Source organism: Scardinius erythrophthalmus, assembly GCF_964197995.2.
Source record: "Scardinius erythrophthalmus genome assembly, chromosome: 2".
Taxonomy (NCBI): Eukaryota; Metazoa; Chordata; class Actinopteri; order Cypriniformes; family Leuciscidae; genus Scardinius; species Scardinius erythrophthalmus.
In genome coordinates, this window is record NC_138222.1 from 40913361 (window position 1) to 40937591 (window position 24231).

Consider the following 24231-nt stretch of genomic DNA (forward strand, 5'->3'; position numbering starts at 1 on the left):
TAACACGACTGCCCCAACTCAAGACAAGAACAAGATATTTGCAATGTCTCTAACGTTAAACTTTAAGACAAAAAATGTAGTGGTTTAGTAAAACTGATCTTCACACAGCAGACTCAGGTCAAGAACACCATTTAGACAGGGGATAAAGATATTACAGTGATACCCATACAGCCCAACATATCAATACAATAACTGTTAAAGGCCATCCTTTCAGTTTACCCTGAGTCAAAGATATGAGATCAGCATTATGGGAAGAATTCCTCCAGACATGTTGTATTAGTCAGGCTGTCCTGCAGCACTGTGACAAAGGTTGCTCCAGGAGTCAAGCCCATTGTATGAGGGTTTCAGCACAGGAAGCCATTATGGGCCGGAAACGGAAACGTGGGAAGAGTGACAAGGGAAGACAACAGACATCACAACAGCCTGAAAACACAGAGCACTACTAATTTAGGCCAGTGGGATCAGACATTCACAAAGACAATGACATAAATTGATCATCATTCACAGTGGCCCTGTCCCAAATGGCACCCTAAACACTCGCGGTCTTTCTACAAGTCCGCACTTTCATTACATAATGCCACTTTGACTGTCGGCAGACTCGGCACCCTGGGAAACCCTACAGTCTCATGGACTTAACGGACACGCGCACGCAGCAGCCATTGCAAGTCCACAAGACTGAAAGCACATAAGTGTGCCATTTGGGACAGGGCCAGTGTCTACACTGAAAGCACTAATGCTGCACGTCACCTCAATATTAGATCCTCAATAATGGTCCAATCAGCTGGAAATCGAGGCCAGATAAAAGCAAAAGAGGTTTTTCATTTTTTCCTACTTTATTTTACAATGAAAATTCCTTGTAAAAATTGCCTTAGTATTTTAGAAGAGCAAGTAACCATTTTCAGCACGTTTTTCCTAACAAATAAAGTTCAACAAAATAGAACATTTGCAAATAAAATGTGTACCATTCAAAAGTTTGAGGTCAGTATGATTTAAGAAATTAATACTTGAGCAAGGACACATTGATTGATCAAATGTAAACAGTAAAGAAATGTATAAATGTAACAAAAGATTTACATTTAAAATAAATTCTGTTCTTTTGAACTTTATATTCATAAAGAATGAATCCTTAAAAAAAAAAGTAGCACAACTGTTTTCAACACTGATAAGAATTTTTTTGAGCACCAATTCAACTTATTAGAATGATTTCTGAAGGATCATGTGACACTGAAGACTGTTTTTGCCATCACAGGAATATATTAATTTTTTTTTTTAAAGAAATGAGTTATTTGTAAATATTACTGTTTTTACTGTATTTTGATCAACATAAATGCAGCCTTGGTGAGCATAAGAGACTTATTTTTCCAAAAATAAAAACCACCATATTACATAAACACTTCTAAACAAGCATGCACGTTTTGGTTCCCTCGATTGGGCAATCAGAGGAAAACAATCAGATAGGGAGTGCAGTGCTTCATGTAAATACAATACATCATATGGACCACGTTGGCTTCCACATAAGCGCCTTCTTCAGCATTCTAGTTTTGCTATACTAATTATCTTTTCAAATCAGGCTAAGCACTTGTTAAACACGAAGATCAACCTCAATAATGTGAATGTATCATAACAAAATGTTCCCAACAGGTTACTGAAGGCTTGACATTTGAATGAAGACAAACCACTGCAGCATTTCTTGCCAAACACACCAGTGCTATTCTCAGTGGCAGTCTTGCAAGACTATGGAAATAATCTTCTACCTCAGTTAACCCCCATTCATATGTTTTCTCAGGGCCTGCTCCTCTGAAAGTTGATATGCTGTGAGCGGTGGTTCCTTATACTGCTCTATTCCAGAATAGAAAGTGATGTAGGCATCCAAATAGGATGTTTTTCAAGCAACAGACACAAAGATGCTACATATTCAGTCTTAGTTGCCGTGAAGATTATGTTTTATAACATCAGTGGGAGTGTAAACTAAACCTGAACATCTGAAAAGGCTTCCATCCCAGGCCAGGTCAAAGGTTAACACTGCAGGTCAAAACAATGGCAGTACAGAATCTCTCTGTTTGACCGGTTTACACATGCCATCCTGACTGCAGTTAACCAAATAAACTTCGGACAAAATAATGGACAAAAGAAATGCACTTTGACTAAAAAAATGACAGGGGTGAAGGTTTCCAATGGAGAGTTTAATGAGCCCGTGAAGACCAATTAAGAGTCCCTTTTTAGCAGTGCCACAACAAAAGGTCGTAGGTTAGACATTTAGGGCTGTTTACATGATGCTGTTTTCAACTAAAAAAGTCGTTAATTTACTCTCGACTACAGCGTTTTGGTGGCCTGAAAACGCTAACTTTTGAAACCGGGTATCAAAGTGCAAGTTTTTGAAATCTCTGTGTAAACTACAAAAACGTGAATCTGTGAAAACGGTGACATCATGTATTACGTGTTTAGTTTGGGGGGGGGGGCATACGGACATCACAAGTGATTATAAGAATTACACAAAATCAACACGATATAACATTCTGTCTTCACGAAAAATTAAAGGTTCCTTACAAAAGATTCAAGAATGATATGTTTTTGAAGACTTTGTGTTCAAAGAATTTGACATTTTCTTAAAGGAATTAAGAAGGGACTTTATATCAAAAGGAGAACATTCTAAAAATGGGATTACAGCGTTCTGGCTTTGTGAAGATGAAATTTACCCAGAAGACAAAAAGTCTGTAATAAAAGAATGCGTATGTGAGCGTAGTCTTACAGTACTTTCCAAAGTGACAGCACCAACTACTTGTCTGACATGCATAATGCAGCGTTTTTAGTCGTTTTCACAGATCCGTGTGAACAGGGATCGTTTTGATAATGTTGTCATCTGTGATCAGTTTTTAGCACATCCAATGTTGTGTAAACGTACCCTTAATAGCTTTTGGTTACCTGATCGCAGTCTGATACAGAACCTGTACAGCCTTATAAGGGCAAACTAGAAAAACACTCTTTCTCTTTTCTGATCTGCATCAGTAGAAAACATGCATATACAGAGCACATTGCCAAAAAGAGTAATCTAAATTATTCCCAGAATCTACGACCATGTTCAAGACATCATCACCAGTAAATAAGACCACAAAAGCAAATTATGCTTAGTTTAACAAGAGACATCTGCTACAGTACAACCTAAATTCATTAAACTTTAAAATTTAGTGCTTAATAGTTACTGATCCCTGACTATTACAATGATTCCTAAACTGGGAAAGTTTACTATTATTAAAATGTGACTGGTATGCTAAATGATAGACTTTTACCCAGCTGATTCAACCGTCACATTATCAACATCATGTGTTAAGCTTAGAGCTCTGTAAATAAGTATTTTGCGCATTGCCCTCTTTGTCCACCAGCCAAAGAACTGTGCTGTTGTTGGGTATCTGTGTCCACTTAAGTTCACATGAACAGATCTTTATCACTCACTGCCTTCTGTGACTTCAAACCCCACTTATTGCAGTAGGGATCTTGGCCTCTGTTATAAGAGCAACAACGTGCATGCCCTAAATCCAGTGGATGAAACGCTAATGACTTAAAACTGACGCCAGGTGTGATCAGACATAAAAACACACAAGAAAGGTCATGAGTGTAACCACTAACTAGTATATATATAGAGAGGGATAGTCTGGGGACTAAATATTTCGTTGTGTCCATAATGTTCTCATCTCTTTAAAATAACACGGCACATGTTCCACTAATAAAAAGCCCTATTTACAGAACTTATTTGGTCAAAGGGCTGCTGTGAATGTTGAGCCAAGAGCACCACAGCATGAAATAATTCTGTCACTGCTGCCAATACATTAAGTTGGTGATAAGGATTGACCCCCTTAATGAACTTGTGACAACAGCCAAGTGTGCCTGGCACCTTACACAAAGCGAGAGGGTGGAAAGAAAAGGCACAAATATCCTTATACTGACTGAAGATAAGCTTAAACACTGTTAAATGTTTTTCAATTTGACATGATTTGCTTATTGGTTCCATGTTTGCAGGCTTTACTTAGCATGCAAACATAATAGTTTACATTTACATTCATTTATGCATTTGGCAGACATTTTATCCAAAGCGACTTGCTTCAGCTTTAGGCAGTTTCCCTGACAATCTAACCTTTTATCTTGGTGTTTTGCTACCTAACATCTACAATTCATTTTTCACAAACAAAGATAAACATTCGTTGAAATATCCACAAAACCGTGAATTATACATACTTGCTGAGTATCCATACTGTCTAAATGGAAATGCATGATATGCACATCTCTACATCACTCTACAAACTCTCTACATTTGCATAAACGTGCTAGCCTGAGGTGGATGTTCTGAAGTTTCACACAAGTCAAAATCTGCATACAATAGAAAGACTCTTTCTGCAAAAACACTGTTTTGAAAGATGTGATGGAGGAAAATTGTAGCTCCATGACAATTTAGGAGATCTCCCTCAAAACCATATTAACAGTTGTAAATTCACATCGTTTCACGTTATCTTAAGTCAATTATTCAAACCAACCAACCAACCAACAAATCAAACAAAGAAACGAATAAATATTGTGAAATATTCAATATTCATAGATCAGGGATTCCAAAAACTTGGGTTTGTGACTTGATAAAAAGCTAGTAATTACATCATAAAAATGTACAATTTAAATGAATAAATCATTTTTAAATAAAAACAAAATTAAAAATACAAAAGATTAAATATTTTACTTGCTTGTCATATAACCATGAACCAACATTAGAAAACTAAACATGTGAATGGGATATTAAATTAAATATTAACTTAAAATCTCACGGGGTAAATATTTTAGGTCAAAGAGCACTGACAAAACGTTTGGGAAATCTCTGGTACCATTGGACAAATACATGTAAACTCTGACATACACAGATGCAGGATTTCCTGGGCTAATGACTCATAGTACATTCACCGGACTCCGGCCAAATCCTGGTCCAGATTTGACACCAGCACCGGCTCGCAAAAAAATATCATGACACCAGTATTATGGAAGAATTTCACTAGGTATGAAGCTTGTGATCTAAATGAGTCACCAAGGGTATGAGGAGTCCCCAGAGAGATGCCAACGCAGTAATGTGAAATGCTTCAAGGGTGAGTGTGATGCTTTAGATAGAGTCTATCAATAGGATGAGGAACACAAGGCAAGAAAATATGTCACAGAGAGAGATCAAGCTTTAATGGTCATAAACAGAGGGGGGAAAAAGAGATGGGGAGCTAAAATTGGATTTGCAGTATCATGGAAAAATGTTCCAGAGTTTTGCAGACTTAGGTAACCCACAGTACATGTATTGGCACATTAGCTTCTGATTAGCCTGAAAGAAAAAAAAATGAATCTGGAACATGGAGTACTTGCAGGCATACAGCATTGTATCTCTGCACAGAAACATTTTATAAACAGACTCCGGCTAAAGTCCGGCTAAACCACCCTCATATCCCGGTGGACCAAACAATTGCCAGCCATGCTTAGAAAACCAGTTCAGAGCAATGGAGGAAATGGGGGTGTAAGAGTCTGGGGGTGAATAACATTTAACCCCCCCCCCCCCAAAAAGATTATTTTTCTCATCCAATTACAACTACATACACTAGTCTTGAAAAAAGTAAATATAACCATTTATGAACTGCTACAGTGAAGTCAGTTCACTTGGAATAGATGTCAATGAAACTTGTAAGAGCTCCAGATTATAAAATTTTCTTTCAGAGCACACAATATGAGAGCCAACAAGTCTGAACAAGAGGAGCTCACATGCAGAAATCAGAGACAGGCTTTCAGTTTGCCTTTGATATCAGGGTTCCCACACCTTTTGACAAAAATCATTTATTCGTCCTCATTCTTTAAAAGATATTTTAAAGAATGTTTCAACCATTTTTAATCCATTTAATATCCATTGCGTCCAGCACAAAAATGGACCTCACTGACTTTTTGGGGTTCACTACTCCTTTTAAGTGCACTAAAAAGATGTCGATTCCATAAAGATTTAACTAATTTCCATGACCTTTCCAGGCCTGGGATGTCCCTGATAATTCCAGGTTTCCCATGACTGTGGGAAGCCTGCAGTATGGAGACACAGGGATTTGAAGCAGATCAGCCAACAACAGTTTAGTTAGATACAGAAGTCACTGAGTTACTTCCATCTACAGCTTAAATATTTAACTCTCTCCAGCTCACACAAAACAAGATTTTATAGGTATTTAAGTGGGTTAAGAGTGTGCAGGGTGGCATCAAATTAAAAGTAAACACAGCTGTCCTGTTTTGGCACAATGTAGTACATGTCAAGGTTTGAAACCGCACTTGAAGTGATTGAATAAAATGTTTACTTGAATATGAACATGACCTGTGGGTCATGTTCACGTGTCTGTGCAAGGGAGAGGGGCCCGTAGAGGTGTTAGAGAATGAATGCTAATGACGGACGTATGGTTGGCTTTGCTAAAATTTGAACAGTATGTGCTGCTGACCAGCCTCACATAAACAGAGTAAGAAATAGAAGCCTGAGGCCTTAGGGATGACCTATCTGCAGCATGGCATTTCCTGTTGCCCAATTTAAATGACACTGTTCCTCCTACAGACGATTACTTGGGAAACACTTAAAAAACACCACAGCCCTTTTCTGAGCTTACGGCTATACAGGAGCTTTATCAAAAGAGATTATTCTGAACGATTTGAATTAAATTAAAAGTAAAGCACATGAAGCCAATTATTGTTTTTATCTGGATGGACATCACAATCTATTATTTGGCAATGTATTGTTGCTTCAATATTACACATGCAGTTTTTCAAGCACTAAACAAACTGCATGTATTACATATATCTGCATATTTTGTCTGAAACCAGAAATCCAAAAAGGGCTATTTAAAGCAGTACCAACCTTTTATTTTTATCCCCATTATCCACAGCAATATAATAAGGCCCTATGACTTTCCCATTTTTTGATTGATAAGAATTAAGAATACATTTATAATATGTTTTTGTAAATACTATTTACTCACAACTTCTACTCGATAAAATATATTAAAGATGGCATAACTAAAAAAATATATATAATCAATATAAAATGCCCACTGAGTTATAAGACTTAATTTTCATGACTTTCCGAGGTTTAGATATCTCACTTAAATATCCAGGTATTTCAATACAGTGAGAATCCGTTTTTCCAAAAAAAAAAAAAAAACAGTAGTTGAGATGGTGAATTAAAATTAGAAATATATAATTTTTTTTAGTTGTTTTGGCTCAATTTTATTGCTCATTTAGTCCCATTTTAAATCATTGTAATTAATCTTTAGGCCACCTTAAAAGTGTGTCCCGTTTTTTTTTTTTTTTTAACTAGTTGTGAACCACTGACCCCAAAGCTAAAGCAGATTCAATTATTGTGTTATACAATTTGTACAAAAGTGCGCAAACTATGACCATTACAGTACTCTCCAGCTCAAAACTGAATCCCTTCCGTCTTTAAAAATGACAAAACTTGATGTGCGGCATACAATAATATGATATTTTAATTTATCCAGCTGCAGAAAGTTTAAATATGGCAAGAACCTGAAAGCTGAGGGTTCTGAGAAAAGCTTTGAACTTTTACTAGTAGACAGCAAAAAAAACAAAAAAAAACACTTGATTGAGTACAGGATATGATGAATTACATTGTTTTGTGAGAACCTGTGCAAAGTGCTAGTTCTTTCTTTCCACTTACAACATTTGAATTCCTCTTTAGAGGGAAGTATTTCATGATTCAAACATGACTATTATATGCAGGATGCAGGATGCAGCATCAGCTTATTTCTAAACCAACAGGAAAACAGAGGGAGATAAAGGCTGTCTTCGCCCCCCACCCCCACAATCTTTGTGTCTGTTTAATAAAGGAGCAGAATACTTATTTGAGCCACAATGAGCACATTAGATATTGATGAGCCTCTGTGGAGTTATAGATCTGAATGAATATTTAACACACTCCTTCAGATACCCGGGAAGTAACTCAACAGATTATTTTTTTGTTTCCATAAATTATGTCTGCACCAGAGAGCAACAGAGGACACATCTGATACTGAATGGAAAGGAACACAGTGTTCTGACACAGAAAAAGAGAGAACTTGCTGGAGATCAGGAGGAGTATGAAAAACATACGGTGATAAAAAAGCCAAATTCACACTTAAAAAAAAAGTGAATTATGTAAAAGTGGAAAAGCAAGCCGTGATTCAGCGAATCATCATTCAAAAACATCACTGGAGGAGCAGCACATGCAACCTAAAGACCCATTCATATGCATAGTTTTGTTAAAGATCAAGCATTACTTTGAAGACAAAGAAACATTTCTCTAGACATTACTAGAAAAGTGACAAGCCATTTCCAGTTCCAAAAGAAAAAAAGAAAAAACAGCCATGACTAATAATAATAATAATAATAATGGCTTCATTAAAATGCTGGATCTCTGTAAAATCAGCCACTATTTTTACTCTTACCTGATTGGCTGGGCCAGCTGGCACTGAAAACGTCAATAGAGCAAATCAAGAGCCAAAGTCATGTGACCATGCAGTCACAGCGAGCACTGGAACGAAGCCTGGCCATTTGTTTGTAACAAATGAGTGAAAGTGCGAGCACAGTTTGACTCAATTAATCAAACTGAAAGTATGCCAGACACTACAACTGCTCTGTGGTGGTTGGACTGAGTGGAATGAAGTTCTCTTTGATTTAAAACCGATCCAAATGTTATTATAAAGGTTGTTTAAAAAAACTGAACATTTCAAAGAATTTCTGAACTTTTATATTCAAGCAGTCAATATAACATGGAACGGAAAAACAGATCTGGAAAGAAAAACACTTCATGCAGAGACACTATCAAAACAATCAGGCAATGTGACTAAATTCCTAAACATTGCACATGACATTCCTGACAACACAATTGAGCTGCAAGGACTGTCACGACTACCAGTCCCGCAATCTCTCTCAGTAACCGCCAACGGGCGCCCTCACTCGAATACTGACTGTCTCTCGAACTCCAAATCCCACAATGCCTCACTCTTGCACTGATCCCATTTTCACCTGTGAGTAATGATCACACACAGCTGGTACTCATTCCCAGCCCTATATAAACCACACTCACAGCACACTCTGTGCGAAGTCTTGTTTCACTGTTGTGTGCATCTCCGAGCGGTGTCTAGAAAGTTATCCTGCCTGTGTTTGTGACCCTTGCTGAAACTTTCTCTTTGATTGTCTGCTGCCTGCCTCTGACCCCTTGCCTGGTTCCCTTTACGCCTTGCCTGCCCTGCTACACTGTTCTTGCTGGTATTGGACCCTTGCCTGTTGACTGAGTAATAAACTGTTGCAAATGGACCTGACTGAGTCTGATGATTCACAACAAGGACTCAGCATTACCTCAATTATCACAACACAGTTGTAGATTAGAAATAGAAATCTATCATGTAAAACTTGCCAAATATATATAGTGCATGAGCACAAAAGCAATTCCACAGATTAATGGATAACACACAGCACACCATCATCAGAGCCAGTTGAGAGTGTTGTGTAGTGTGTAGCATACAGTGACCCAAAAACCCAGGGCTGGACCGGTCTGTCCTGTCTTGAGGTATGTTATTCTCTTTGAGTCACTCAAACACACACAAAAGTGCGCACACACACACATCCCTTCAATAGAAAAATAAATCAGGATAATGACATACAAGACAAGACATGCATTTAGACAGAAATAGGGGAGACAGGTGTTTCTTTGTTTGAGCCTACTCTTCTGTTCACCTTATGTTACACAATACTAATGAAAGTGGATAGTTAAGAGCAGGGGTGTGACTATATGCCATGGCTACTGGCCGAAAGCCTCAAATGCTTTTTTTAATAGCCTCAAATATTTTCTGTCTCAAAAAAACAAAAACAAACAAAAAACAATCACTTACCTAAATAAGAAAAAAAATTAGCAAAGAAAAGTTTACACCGTCTTATGAAACTTGCCAACTCGCAGTGCAGATAGCTATGTTGATTATAACTGGATTGTTCTGATTTGGTCACATTGATTGGCTGTCATTCATTCTGCAATTTCTAAGCATCTCTGGAGAGGGAACACTCACAATGGTATTTATTTAACTACATCCTGGACATCAGAATTTAGATTCCAACTTATCAGTTCACACCTGGGGCTGTACTACTGAAACTGAAAAGGTCTATTTCAGGTTGTATTACTGTCTATTTCCTCATTGAAATTACCACGATATACTAAACAGATAGGATAGAATTCTGAGGGTGTTTTTTGTAATACAGTCTCTGATGTTAACAGAGTTTAGTCAAGCTCCTGTTAGTCTTTAATGAGAGCAGATATGCCATGTTTTGTCCCCAAGCTCTTTACTAAACCAAAAACTACATGAAAGTGCGAAGAATATCAGGACTGCCTTTGCTGTTATCATAAACCATTGTACCCCATGAACTGATTAACACATAAAACACAATTAATGTCCATTGTATTTACTATTTAATGGTCAGAGCAGATGCACAAGTGCTGTTTAACATATGCTATGGTAATGTTAGCTGGAATACAAGAGCATGGCTTTTAAAATCTGAACACTAGGCATCATACACTTGCCAACTTTGACACTTAATGAGAATCACACACTATCAGACTCAAGACATTCCGAACACACACTCACAGAAAAAAAAAAAAAAAAAAACTAATGCAGAGACATGCAGCATGTTTCTAGGAGATGCATGACAAATGAAAACAATGCATTCTAGTCTGAAGCAAAAATTTCACAACATTTCTTCTCCCAGACTGGCTCTGATATTTGGCATCTAGTCTTGACTCATCCAAACTGAAAATTGGGACAAAAATCTGGGCAAAAGTCATGTAGTGTGCTCCAAATTTTCTGGAGAGACTTGATCACTTTATATGATGAACAGATATAATTTAGGCTTTTATTTGGAAATTAACATCGATCAGTGAACAAACAGAAGCTCAATCAAACCTGCTTGACGCTTGAGAACAACCCTCTTCCTGAAGCTCAAACGTGCTGCGTAACACGAGAATGAACCTCATTGGTTCTCGAATGTCAAGTGAACATGCTTGAGCTTCTGTTTACCACAACCGATATGTGTAGATGAATGTTTATATGTGAATAAATGCCTAAGAGCAATTGTGTCTCTAGAGAAAATTTTGGACTAAACTGCTCACTTCATATGGATTTTAGGATCTCTTTACGAACTTTTTGAAGCGTCAAAGTGGTAGTTATGTAAACTGTCAATTAACGGATAGAAATCTCAGATTTCATTAAAATACCTTAATTTTTGTTTTGAAGATGAACTAAAGTTGTACAGATTTGGAACAACATAGGGGTGATTAAATGATGACAGAATTATAATTTTTGGGTGAACAAATCCTTTTGAGGATATAGTTGGAATGATCCCAACTGAGGGGATAACCGAACAGGGATAATATCATTTCAGCATTTCTGGAGAACGTAGCCCATTTTTTCCTTCTCCAAGACAAACTAAACCAACAGCCAGAGTGGAAAGCCAGGGATGACGTACTTGCCACCTCAGCAAAACACATACAAACGCTGAAATGAGCGCGCAAATAATCTGTCACGTTCATCAAGGCGTATTATTGTGCACATGTAGTCTTACCTAGGATGGAATGAACCCGCACTGACAGCTGCGTACGGAGAATCAAGATGGGCTTTTTGCCTTTTCTGTAGAAAGAAGAAAAATTAAGCAAACTCAATAACATTCATTCACATAAACGACCAGTTTATGCTTCTCATCAGCATTCTAGGCAAGTTCTATTCACCTGAATTATTTCACTACTTGAATAATAATGCAGATGGAGCAAAGTACATTTAAAACATATTCTGAATTGGTCATTATTCCAGTTGCAGACACATACACTTTACTGAAGGTTGACTGGAGACAGAGTCAGAAAGAGAGAATATGGGTCAGAAGGGATTAAGGTATGGAAAGAGAGAGTAAACAGGCATGGAAACTATGCATCAAGGGTGTTCGTGGCTAAAAATGGACTGCTCCAAGTCTTACGTTTTCTGCACAATGTTCTGTGTGGTTCCTACGCCCAGTCACAAAGACACTTAAACATGAACACACACTCCAGTTTTGTCTTCTATTTTCCAAGTGCTGCTGCTTCAAATGACGCGTTTCCTGTTCCTGTTGTTCCTGTTAGTTTCAGTGAACCTGAAGGAGCTCTGGCTACAATTTTGCCCGCTTACAAATACATACACACCGTGTATGCTTTAAACACATGCACCCACAAATGCAAACACTGTGCAATTTAGAAAAAATATGACCACCCAATTAAAAATACTGATGGCATCTTCACTGGCATGGTGCAGCTACTAGTCCTCCTTCAACAAGTCGCTTTTTGCAATATTTTTCATCCTGTAACATGGTCACCTACTTTTACTTTTGCATTCTGTAGAAAAAAAAGACATTGCAAAGTATGGCAATATTTTGCATCACAATACCTAATTATGACCGCCGCTAGCATAGCTAGCGAAAGCGGTCATATAGGGATTGTCAAAGTTTTTTTTGTTTTTTTTTCGTCATCTACTGAATTTTTCGTCAACGATACCGGGACACCGAAACACCGGGGAACATGAAATTTGGTGGGCATGTAGCCCCACTAGACTTACGGAAAAATTTCGTTTGGTCCCCGGGGGCCACTCCCCCCCCGCGCTGGGCCCCCCCAAACCCCAAAAATGCAGTTTTTCCTAAATAACTACCTGAACCGTGGCACCGAGGATGAAGAAATTTTTATGGTATGTTGGTCTTAAGGGCCCACATCAACCTAGCCCATAATCACTCATTTGTGATTTGCGCCCCTTCCCATAAAAAATGAAAATGCAATATTATTCTGTTTTAATCGCCCCTATCTTCAGTGGAGATGTTCAGAACTGCACCATATTTCATGTGTATGATTAACTTGACATCCTCTGGGGGTATCCTCTGCTAAGTTTCGTAGAATTTCATCCATGGGGGGGTATAAAATAAATTAATTTATGTGCACATTTAGTGACTGTACACTCATCGGCCTGTAGATGGTGCTGTTGAGCGAAGGGTTGCTGGTTTAGGATGATACTGTCACACACACACACATGCAGGAATACAAACAAACGCAAGCATGCACACACACTGACATCCACACGCACAGACACACACCCATACACACACATACAAATCCACATGCACAGACACACACAAACACACACACGCACACACGTACGCACGCACGCATACATACACGCACAGACACACACACACACACACACACACACACACACACACACACACACACACACACACACACACACACACACACACACACACACATACACAAACACACACACACACACACACACACACACACACACACATGTACATACTACTACTTTTTTTAGGTATCAGCCATATACCCGATTTACCAATACCCAATGTGTTATGCTTGGGCAGTATACTAATGAGGTGGGTGGGACAAGTTTCATGCCATGTTAGATCACATCCTGAGAGTCTACGCTTTCAGAAAATATATAGTTTATATAGTTGAATCAGTTTTCTCTTCATGGTACAGACCAAAATGTATTGTGTGTACACTTTCTTCACCTAAATCCATAAAATCCCATTAATTTCAATGGGACATTTACGTGTTCTACTGGGTACAGTGGGAATGAGTTTAATTTTGTTAACATTGTTTTTTTAAAACTCTGGGACCAGGGCTACAAGATAAAACCACTTTTTTGGGGAAAAAATGTTTTTTATTTCAGTAAAACACAACAAACCCATGCCAAAGTCAGATAACTGACTTTTACCATCAACAGGCACCTCAACCGTTTGGTAGAGGTTTGTAGAAATTGTCTGTGAATTATTAAACAAACTGCCGATGTAGCATGAAAAAGACTTGCTTGAACACAATAAGTGTGTTTTTGAAACTCATTTTTGTAGTACATTATGTAGGGAAAACCACTGTTATGGATGTGACGTTTTCACATTATGGATGTTAAGTGTCTAAACTAATGACTTTTGATATAAAACTTAAATAGTAATTGCAAATAATTACAAAACTCTAAATTATCCATGATCCACAGGAATACTCCAGACAGTCTTTTAAAATATACAACCAACATACATAAACACGCAATACAGCCAAATTGCTCCACGTCATTTATTTTTGTGGAAAGCCAGTGCAGGCCTGAGCGGCGGCCATATTTTGTACCGCCATGCGGTACATCTAGTTAATATTGTTATGCAAAAAAATCAATATTTGTAATTACATTAGTGACATTGTGTTGATAATAATGCTACAATACATTTGGCCTTCTCTGAAAAGTGTACAGTAGGTACCATTATATCAATGCATACTCTAATTCTACATGACCAAAATATCAAGCCAGTAGGAATAAAAAGTCCATGACAGAAGAAAGAAAGGCAATGAGTAAAAGTAAAAAAAACTACTGTATCATTATCCCGACAACTGTATCCCTTAGACTTAAAGGCAGGGTAGGCAGGATTTTTCTAAAAAACTTTTTCCCAAATTTGTTTAAACTGTTTTTATATAACAATACATAATTAAAATGTAAGTACTCTGAAAAAGAGAGTATAAAAATCGAGTGTCTGTAGTCCTCTCAGGGCTGCAATAAACACAACTACTTATGTCACTACATGCACTGCGCTCCTCTTCGCTCGGCGCTGGTAAACGCGTCCTCCAGCTGGCAGCTGAGCGGTCGGCATCGCGCGTTCATGTGTTTTGGGGGTGTGGCTTTGGAAGGAGCCCAGAAGGGAGGGGGTGGGAGTGAATGGAATAAGTAGTTGTGTTTATTGCAGCCCTGAGAGGACTACAGACACTCGATTTTTATACTCTCTTTTTCAGAGTACTTACATTTTAATTATGAATTGTTATATAAAGAGTGTAAACAAATTTGGGAAAAGTTTTTTAGAAAATTCCTGCCTACCCTGCCTTTAAGAGGTGTAGGTGAGTGACATATACACAGGCTACATCTCTTGAGTTTGAGTGCATGACAGAGCTGAACATGATTTTAACAGATTTAGCAGTGGTCTCAAGCTTAAATCTCGTGTAAGATTTTCTCCCATCTAGCAGTGAAATTGTATATGACTACCAACTGAATATTAATTTCTAGCCCCTCCTATTCCGAGGGCGTTTTAACTCCTACAGTGGCCGTATTATTCCAGTCGCGAGTAATCTCCCCCTCACATTCGTCACGGTGCCACTGAGTGTAAAAGCGCAAAAGGCGAAGCTTGAATTTCCCGGTATGTCCCTCTTTGGCTAATGTATTTTCTAGATGGAGGCGCAACATGGCGGCCGCCATTCGAGCGACCCGCTCATATGTATTCTGAATGGCAGAATCTGCGCTTACGCGAATACTTGATTAGTTGGTGGAAGTAATTACACATGAATGAGTGTTTTTTACTAAGAATCAACTTAAAAAAGAACCAAAAAAAAATCTTAAAGGTATAGTGGAGGATTTTCTTTTACCGGGTGGATCATCAAGACTATTGGTCCTCAATCATTCTGGTGATATGTTTATGTAAGGCCGTCGTACGTGCTCGTCCCTAGGTAGTTTTCGCTTTCTGCGCATGCGCACTTTCAGGTGTATATGTGTGGTGAGCTACGGTTTCAGCCATTCATTGAAGCTCGCCGTTCTCACCGGGTTTTTTCAAAATGTCTGAGGGTTGCTAGAGAAAAAGTGTCTACGAATTGTATGACAAGAAGAGAAAGGCCTCTGAAGAAAGAAACAAGACCAGAGTGTTTTTGGGAGAATATTTCACACGCTGGCGTGCGCTAAAAGCACAGGTTGGGCTTCCCACTGATGCCTGAGTCGCGAAGTTTCAACTCGACGGGTAAAGTTTGGCATGCTATTTGGAGAAATTCATTTAAAATCACTGCTAGTAAAAGTTAAATGTAAGCTATGATTAGCGATGCTAGCCCTGGCACAAGTCACGCACTGCGCAGACACGGTAAACATCTCAATTTGTCTAAAGTAGCCTTATGACCAAATGGTAAAAGGAATCACGCTGAAATGTTCTAAAACCTTGTGTGTTCATTTTTGATAATTCCATTGTGTTGACCATAGTATTTATTACACAAATGCAAGTAGGCTTGTATGAGCCATGCCGACAACAACTTGTAAACAGAGCGTGCACGTGGAGAACTAGGCTTGTGCATGCTCTCTCTTGCACACGTTTAATAGGCGTTCCCTCTCGGGAGCAGGTAGAGTGTTGCGCATGTGCATTTTTTCAAAAAGTGGAGAGGGCGGTTCTTTTCTAAAATTGGGGAAAATCCTCCACTATACTTTTAGCTCTTGCTGAATCAGTTCTTGATAAAATACAATAATGTTCAAAAGTTTGATTTCAGTAAGATAAATATTACAAAATATTTTTCTATTTAAAATTTTTCTATTAATATTTCCTGTGATGTCAAAACTGATTTTTTTTTTGGCATCATTACTCCAGTCTTCAGTGTCACATGATCCTTCAGAAATCATTCTAATAGGATGATTTGCTGCTCAAAACACATTCAATATTATTATGAATATTGAAAACAGTTGTGCTGCTTAATACATTTGTGGAAACCATAAAACATTTGGTAACACTTAATCTTACAGTGTCATTACATGTTACATGCAATTACTGTAATAAAAACAGTAAATTATGCATAATTACATACAATAGTAAATACATGTTGTTGATGCAAATATTACTAACTTCTTATGTATAACTACACTGTAACAAGGACAGTTTAAATAAAGTGTAACCAAAGATTTTTTTTTTCAGGATTTTTTGAGGAATAGAAACATTTATTTATTTTTATTTATATATATTTTTTAACATTATAAATATCTTTACGGTCACTTTTGATCAATTTAATGCATCGTTGCTGAATAAAAGTACTAAATAAAAGAAATGTCTTTAATGATTGAATAAAAATGTCTTTCCAAAAATCTGACCCCAAGCTTTTGAGTGGAATGGAGTGTACATGCTTTTACATTTACTTCACATTACTCTTTAGAAATACAGCACTCCAGTTTAAACTGGTTCTCCATAGCAAGATTGAACAAATCTGGAAAAAAATCTGCAATACGTATTACAGTGCCAAAGTTATGCAATACTTCAGTTTGAGCTGACTCAGAGTTCTAGATCTGCGGTTTAGTGTTTTTGCTCTATTCAGTGTATTCTGAGACGGCCAGTCTAAGCTGTGGTCAGCACACTCACTGCAATGCTGGCTCTGCCTGTGTGAAATCACTCATGCCTTTGGTGTGTCACATGACTGTGTGTTACCAAGCAACGCTAGTAAATGATTTAGTGAAACTGATACCTGTCATAATTAGGTAAGGCCGAACATTCAGGGGGGTCACGGACGTTCTACATAAGAGCTTGGCACGGTTTAAACAGTATAAATGAATATTAAATAAGCATTAATATCAAATTAGTGCTTTTAGTCTAGCCATTGTTTGTGGTTTAGCCAATACACACATTTATTCAAGCATGTCCAAACAAAGTCAAACATCTTTATAAATTAGCCTGTTATTTATATATTAAATGACTTAAAATAAGTCTTCTTAAACATCAACGTGTAAACACGCTAGGGCCATTTTCTTCAAGCTGTACTGTCACAGTACCAGTAGTACCATCCCTCTTAAGTGTCATGGTACATCCCAAAAACTGTTACACGGTGTACACCTGTGTAGATTTTATTTCATCAGCATTTTGAGCATGACTGAGCATTTAACAATGTCAGAAAAGCGTATCCTTAATGAGACATCAAATACTTATTCAAAAGTTGTTATGATCTTATGGACATCAAACAGACATTTAGCTGCTATCAGATGAAAATTCATGGTAAATTAGTTCAACAATGACTTCATTAGTCATTGTTACAAAACAAAAAGCACAAAATGGGGGAATTCCTCAGCTATACTATCAAAGACTAAACACAAACACAGAGAGAACAGAGTTATCGGTGCATTTCCTGACTACAACAGAATAAGCAGCGAGGTTTCAATTCTGTTCCTTCCGGTCAGAGGAACAAATGGATGGATGTGTAGAGACTGAGGCCTAAAAAACATCATAGAAATGTTCTTGATTTTACTTTGTTCTGCCAGACGCACATCCTTAACAATGGTAGGCTAAAATAATGTTTTACGTTTAATACTGAAATAAGGTTGGATTAAAAATATACAAAAACAAACTACAAATTGAACAATCTGTCCTTTAGCTGAGGAAAGTTGAGCATTTCACCTACACTAGAGACAAAGACCGAGCCAGAGGTAGAAAGGGAGCAAGAGAAGAAAATGAATCAGTGTGTCTCTGTTACTCACAACTTACAGCAGTGCACACTGCTTATTTATATAACAAACAACCTCTAATTCACCTCAGAAGAATTAAAGATTAAGTGAATTGGATACAGTTGTATGAACTAAAAACTGAATTTCAATCAATCTCCTGAATCAGCTGAAGGAAAATGTAAATGAACCTTGGGAGCTAAACAATAGTCTAATTAGTATGAAACAAAATAAACTGAACGCCCCTTTCTTACGCACAGACTAAATTAGACTAAAAGTACACTTTTGTGCTGCAAGTATTTTACGAGGTGGTGATTTTGTATAGCAAATATGTACAATGTGATTTTTGAAAGAAAGTAAGCATGAAGGTCCACCACTAAACCTAACCATCATTGGGGCGCACACAGAATGTACAAAAACTGGCAAATGAGACTGTACGAATAAGCCACAAATTCGCCAAATCGTAAAACAGTTACGAACAGCCATGAGTGTGTCGGCTGAAACCCATTCTCTTTCTTAAGTCATGTATCCCAAAGGGTATGAATTTTAGCAGCTGTACTTTCACAAACAGACAAGTTTCTAACTTATTGTATGGACCATGTTATTAAAAATTCATTTATAATCTCAAATATTAAAGCTTTAATATCAGATCTACAAAGCCAGCATACAAATGTTCTACAGGACATGACCATCAAGATACTTGAGAATGCAATGTCATGATTATAGTCTAATGACACCACCATGTAATAAAAAGACGACTAAATATAGCATTAGAGAGGGCAGTGCTGAAAACATTACTTTATGATAAACGTATCAATGATATAAAGTCCTCAGAGGTCAAAATTGGATTAACATTTGCATTGTTGCACAACCCAAAAAAATTGGTAAATCAGTGGAGTGTTGCAAGTTTTTCTTATCCACTCTCTCTTCTAAACGCTCTATCATTATGCAGCCACGTTCCCAGTGTCTCTGACTAATGTTGTCCCTCTGGCTTCACTAAGAATATCTGTGTGTGAGTAAGTAACATTCACGTTATGAACAATTCTCCCAAATTTGGTTTTTGAATGTGACTAAGAACTCTGACTGACCCAAGAATGGAAATATTCCTTCACTTTTACGGAATTTTTTGCTGGATTTCCCATTCATTAAAGGGGTGGTATAATGCCCTTTTCACAAGATGTAAAATAAGTCTCTGATGTCCCCAGAGTGTGTATGTGAAGTTTTAGCTCAAAATACCCCACAGATATTTTTAAATAGCATGTTAAAATTGTCACTTTTTGAGGCTGTTCCTTTAAATGCAAATGAGCTGCTGCTCCTGGCACAGGGGGGCGGAGCTACAATGGCTTGTGTCTTGAAAATTACAAAAACTTTTAGTCTTTTATGTTCAAACCGGAGTCAGACAAAGATGGAGAGACTCAAGAAGAAGTGACAACATGTAGACAACCTTTCTGAACGGTTAGTTGAATTTATATAGGTTATGTGTAGTTATCTTATAGTCATTGCTTAGCATATTCTGTCATGATAATATATAAATCGCGTTCCCCGGGGGCGGGGTTTATGTAAATCTTGGGGTTAGTGATGTCACTAACCCGAGAGGAATGTTGTGTAGTCCCTACCAGCCGTTTGTTGTAGTCCTTAAAAAGCAATTTCTTTAAAAGAAAATATCTCCCTTTGCTTTGAACTTTGAGCGTCGTGACTGCAGATGTTGTTTATGCTCAAACAGCAACATTACACACTAACTAAAGTTAAAAAAGTGAAATCACAATCAACCACCCCTTTAAAACTAAGAAGGGTGAAAAGGAGGCAAACATGTTTAAGTCTTTGACGTAGAGACTAAGCCATGTCTAAAGTCTTTCAAGTCTAGGCTTATATTTGTGACAAAAGACTAAGATTTGAGACAGAGTCAAGACTCATATACCTTTCGTTATTTTTTTAATAGGTTGCTAGTTAGTTTTATAAACTCTGTTGCTGAACAATACTTTGTTTCCAAGTATTTCCTTGATTATAATTAATTCTTCCCTGAACCAACGTATAGGAGTTTTTTTCATTATTATTTTTAAAATGAACAGTTTATTCATAAGTCAGCAAGGGATGGGGATTTAGAAAAAAAAATCAACTTTTTTACTTTCTATAAATACCACTATTAAACATTTATTTTTGTTTTCATGACAGAGTGAATGACAGGCTCCCTTTTATCTAAACAATTTTTTGAGAAAATGTTTTTGTAGACAAAAAGACTACAAGGCTTAAGGCTTCATAAGTCTCTATTTTGAAGTTGAAGGCCAGTCAGGCAAGTTAATTAAGTCTCAGTTTTTTTTTTTATATATATATATATATATATATATATATATATATATATTTTTTTTTTTTTTTTTTTTTTTTTTTATATGCAAGTTTCCATCTCTGGGAAAAGTCAAACTAAGTAAGAGAGAAACAAAGTAAGAAAGACAAATTAATAGAGAAAGATGATTGGATGGCAAAATGTAAAGTCATTCTTACTCCACATCTTCATAGAGCTGCTCCAGATCATCTCTCTGTTCAGCAAGTGATGAATCCAGATCCAGATAGTTGCCATTAGAAGCCAGTTGCAGTGCACACTCCTCTAACTGAGAAAGAGACAGATGAACATCACTGCCTAACATGGTTTCATGACACACAACACGAACAGATGGCTGCTTCATATTAGACTCATGCTTTTTGAATGTGCAACTGGAAGATGATGAGTCCTTTTTCACATATTTTGATCTGACAAGATACAAACTACACCACAAGTACAAAATAAAAGTGAAAATCCAATCTCAAACATGTAACCTTGGAAACACATTCACATTATAAGCTTATGAATATGCACTCATTCACAACAATCAGCCATCATTATCAGTCAGCTACTGCAAAAGAGAGGTTATTGTTCTCATATGGCAGTGTTTGATGCAGAGTCACATCTGAAGCTGTGCTGTAATAATGGGTTGATTGAGGAGCTGAGCTTATCTTCTGTTTACAGATTCCACCCTTTCCGCAAGCATCAACTCACTTTCCAGCTGCAGGCATTTCTGGAGCTCAAGCATTGGAGACTCTCTCGAAGAGTTGCTGGCTTACATTCACTAATATATAATCATCATGTGTTCTGGCCATTTCTATCTGATATCTAAGTGGCTGAATTGTTTACTTATTTTTTTAATAAGTCTTCCCATTAATGCCATCATCATCTTCATTCAGGCCGATTTGTGAATGAGCACGAATACAAGATGCGGGATTTACCAATCATAACCGATCATATCCAATCACAGCGCGATGGAGGCATTGCCTCCTCTTACCTGTCTTTCCCCCATTCATTCTCAATTACCCCGCACTAAACCCACCACACGCTTTAGGGGGGGTCTGTTAAAACTCAATGGGATCAGGGGAGGCAAGAGAGACGTGGTGTCCCGCTGTAACTTTACCTGCGGGTGTCGCTGTTGGACAGTGTTGCTTTAGAAAAACGAGTGACTTTTACACTTTTTAATGTCACATTTCGTAATATTTGCGTTGCTTTATTTGTAATAGGCAACCGATTCTTCCCTCATCCAGTTTTTTTAGGAGAGACTGCCTTTAACATTGAGCTCATTTTTTTGTACATTTGGAGTGCTGTCAATACAGAGAACAACGACAAAAATCGGTGTTGCCTAAACCGTGTTATCCTCTTTTTAAAATTTGCACCCTGTTGACTTCAATGGGGCAAGTTTTAAACCTGCTTTTAGCCTCTTAACATCCTTGATGTGTCATTACAAGTGCACAGCCAATGTGAGTGATTCCTTCGGAGTGATCGCGTGTGAATCTGACTGCAGTAGATGTGAAAGATATTAATAAAAATGATAATAATTCAGCCAGCGCTCATACCTGTATTTACATCCTGTTTTCGGTCTAAGTCCATAGTAATCGATTGTCGAGTTCACGCGCATAGGTTTAGTTACCTATGATCACGCGCGTGAACTCGACAATCGATTACTATGGACTTCGACCGAAAACAGGATGTAAATACAGGTATGTGCGCTGGCTGAAATAACATCATTTTTATTAATATCTTTCACATCTACTGCAGTCAGATTCACCCGTGTTCACTCTGAAGGAATCACTCACATTAGCTGTGCACTTGTAATGACACATCAAGGATGTTAAGAGGCTAAAAGCAGGTTTAAAACTTGCCCCATTGAAGTCAACAGGGTGCAAATTTTAAAAAGAGAATAACACAGTGTAGGCAACACCGATTTTTGACGTTGTTCTCTGTATTGACAGCACTCCAAATGTACAAAAAAATGAGCTCAATGTTAAAATTGACCGGAGTTCTCCTTTAATGTGCATTGGATCAGCATGGATCTATTTTGTACACTATTACACATTGTCACTGTTCTACTTTCCTAGCAATGGTTAAAAAGTTGATCCAGTATCCATGAATAAAGGCAGGTGAATGAGGACTCACCTAGCCTAGAGATGTCCTTAAATGAGGACATTGACAAATTTAATGACCATTGAAACATTGTACTTCAATATGGGCATATTCCACGACTTTTTTCTTATTCTTTTTTTTTTTTTTCAAGTATCAGAGGCACAAATACCACGTTTTTTGTTGTGCTGATGATAATTATCAGATATATTTAATAAACTTATGTGACAAATTTAATTAACTTCAATTAACAAAAACCTAGTATTTAAAAGTCACATTTTGCGCGCGCAACCCTGATACCAGGAAACCATCTTAAATTATGGTAACAGTAAAAGAAGCAAACCTCCATGTAAATTAAAAGTAAAAATCATATTTAGTTTGACCTTAATGTTGACGAACAGCATTTTTCCTCAAAAGCACTCAGATGTGTGCACTCCGACCCTCCTCCCACTGGTATTACACCATAAACTCTCACACAGTACCAGAAGGTTGATCTATGGACTATTCATTCACATAATGAACCGAGCCCTTTCCAAATGATTATGAATACAAACATTAGTCACATTACATTAGCTTTAATGCCTAAAATAGTCAACTGACACGCTGACACTTATCAGGCATTCGGCGCAGGTAAGCAGCAGCACCCCTTTATGAGGCAAATGAGGTTCACTGACCTTCAAAGGCGCTTCGAGCAGTTTGTGAACACCGGCGATCTGTTCGTTCAACGGCAAATGCTCGTTCAAGTCATACTGCGGAGGTCTGCGGGGCTCGGGGAAATTTGTGCACACAAATGGGTCTGAATCCTCCAGATATTGCACTCGACACGTTATTGTAGCCATTGTTCATCCGTGGTCACAAAGTCTAAAAATTAAACTCGCTTTCCACCGCAGATTTCTGTTTGTTATAACAAGTCACATAAAGGAGAAAAGCGACTGACCCACCACGCGCCACTGTCAACACTGAAGTGAAACTCGGACTGTAGTCAAATTAAAGAGCAGAGCAATGACGTCATCAGGAAACAGGCCGAATGAACTTCAATGCTGAGTTCGGGAACACATTCTAGTACTCTACTTTTATGTCATAGAAAGATATGGTAAAAGTATTACGAGTAGTATACTACTAGTGTGCAGTTCTTAAAATACAAGGACTGATATGAGCTCAGCAGCTTACATGTAGTATGATGTCACTCCACACAATTACAGAAGCAATAATAAAACATTTTAAAATGAGACTCTATAGCACGTTATATAGGGTATGTTTCTTGACAACCTCACATCTTAATTAATGGCAAAAGTATTCAATGTGAGCAGGTACAGCGTCCTGAACTGTAAAAAAAAGTGTAATGGCTCCATCTGCTGGTCAGATAAAGTTGAATTTGTGCTGAGTCTGTTTGTATGTTGAGTTCAAATATCATGCAAAGCAAATGACTCATCACCCGCCAAAAGATAATCTCTCAACTACTTCCTTTGAAACACACAGCCCTTCTATAAACAC

At 37.6% G+C, this 24231-nt stretch overlaps 1 protein-coding gene across 7 annotated transcripts in view; it reads right to left on the reverse strand.

Moving 5' to 3' along the window:
* Nucleotides 1-23705, reverse strand: part of fhod1 (formin homology 2 domain containing 1) — a 51499-nt gene extending 27794 nt beyond the window's left edge. For all 7 annotated transcript variants that reach the window (XM_081357044.1, XM_081357042.1, XM_081357041.1 and 4 more), the window contains exons 1-3: nt 23412-23705; nt 20817-20923; nt 11641-11705 (exon numbers count right to left, since the gene is read on the reverse strand). In XM_081357044.1, the coding sequence (XP_081213170.1) occupies nt 11641-11705; nt 20817-20923; nt 23412-23576 (337 nt within the window). In that variant the 5' untranslated portion in view covers nt 23577-23705. The remainder of the gene's footprint in view (nt 1-11640; nt 11706-20816; nt 20924-23411) is intronic.
* Nucleotides 23706-24231: the final 526 nt, after the last annotated feature.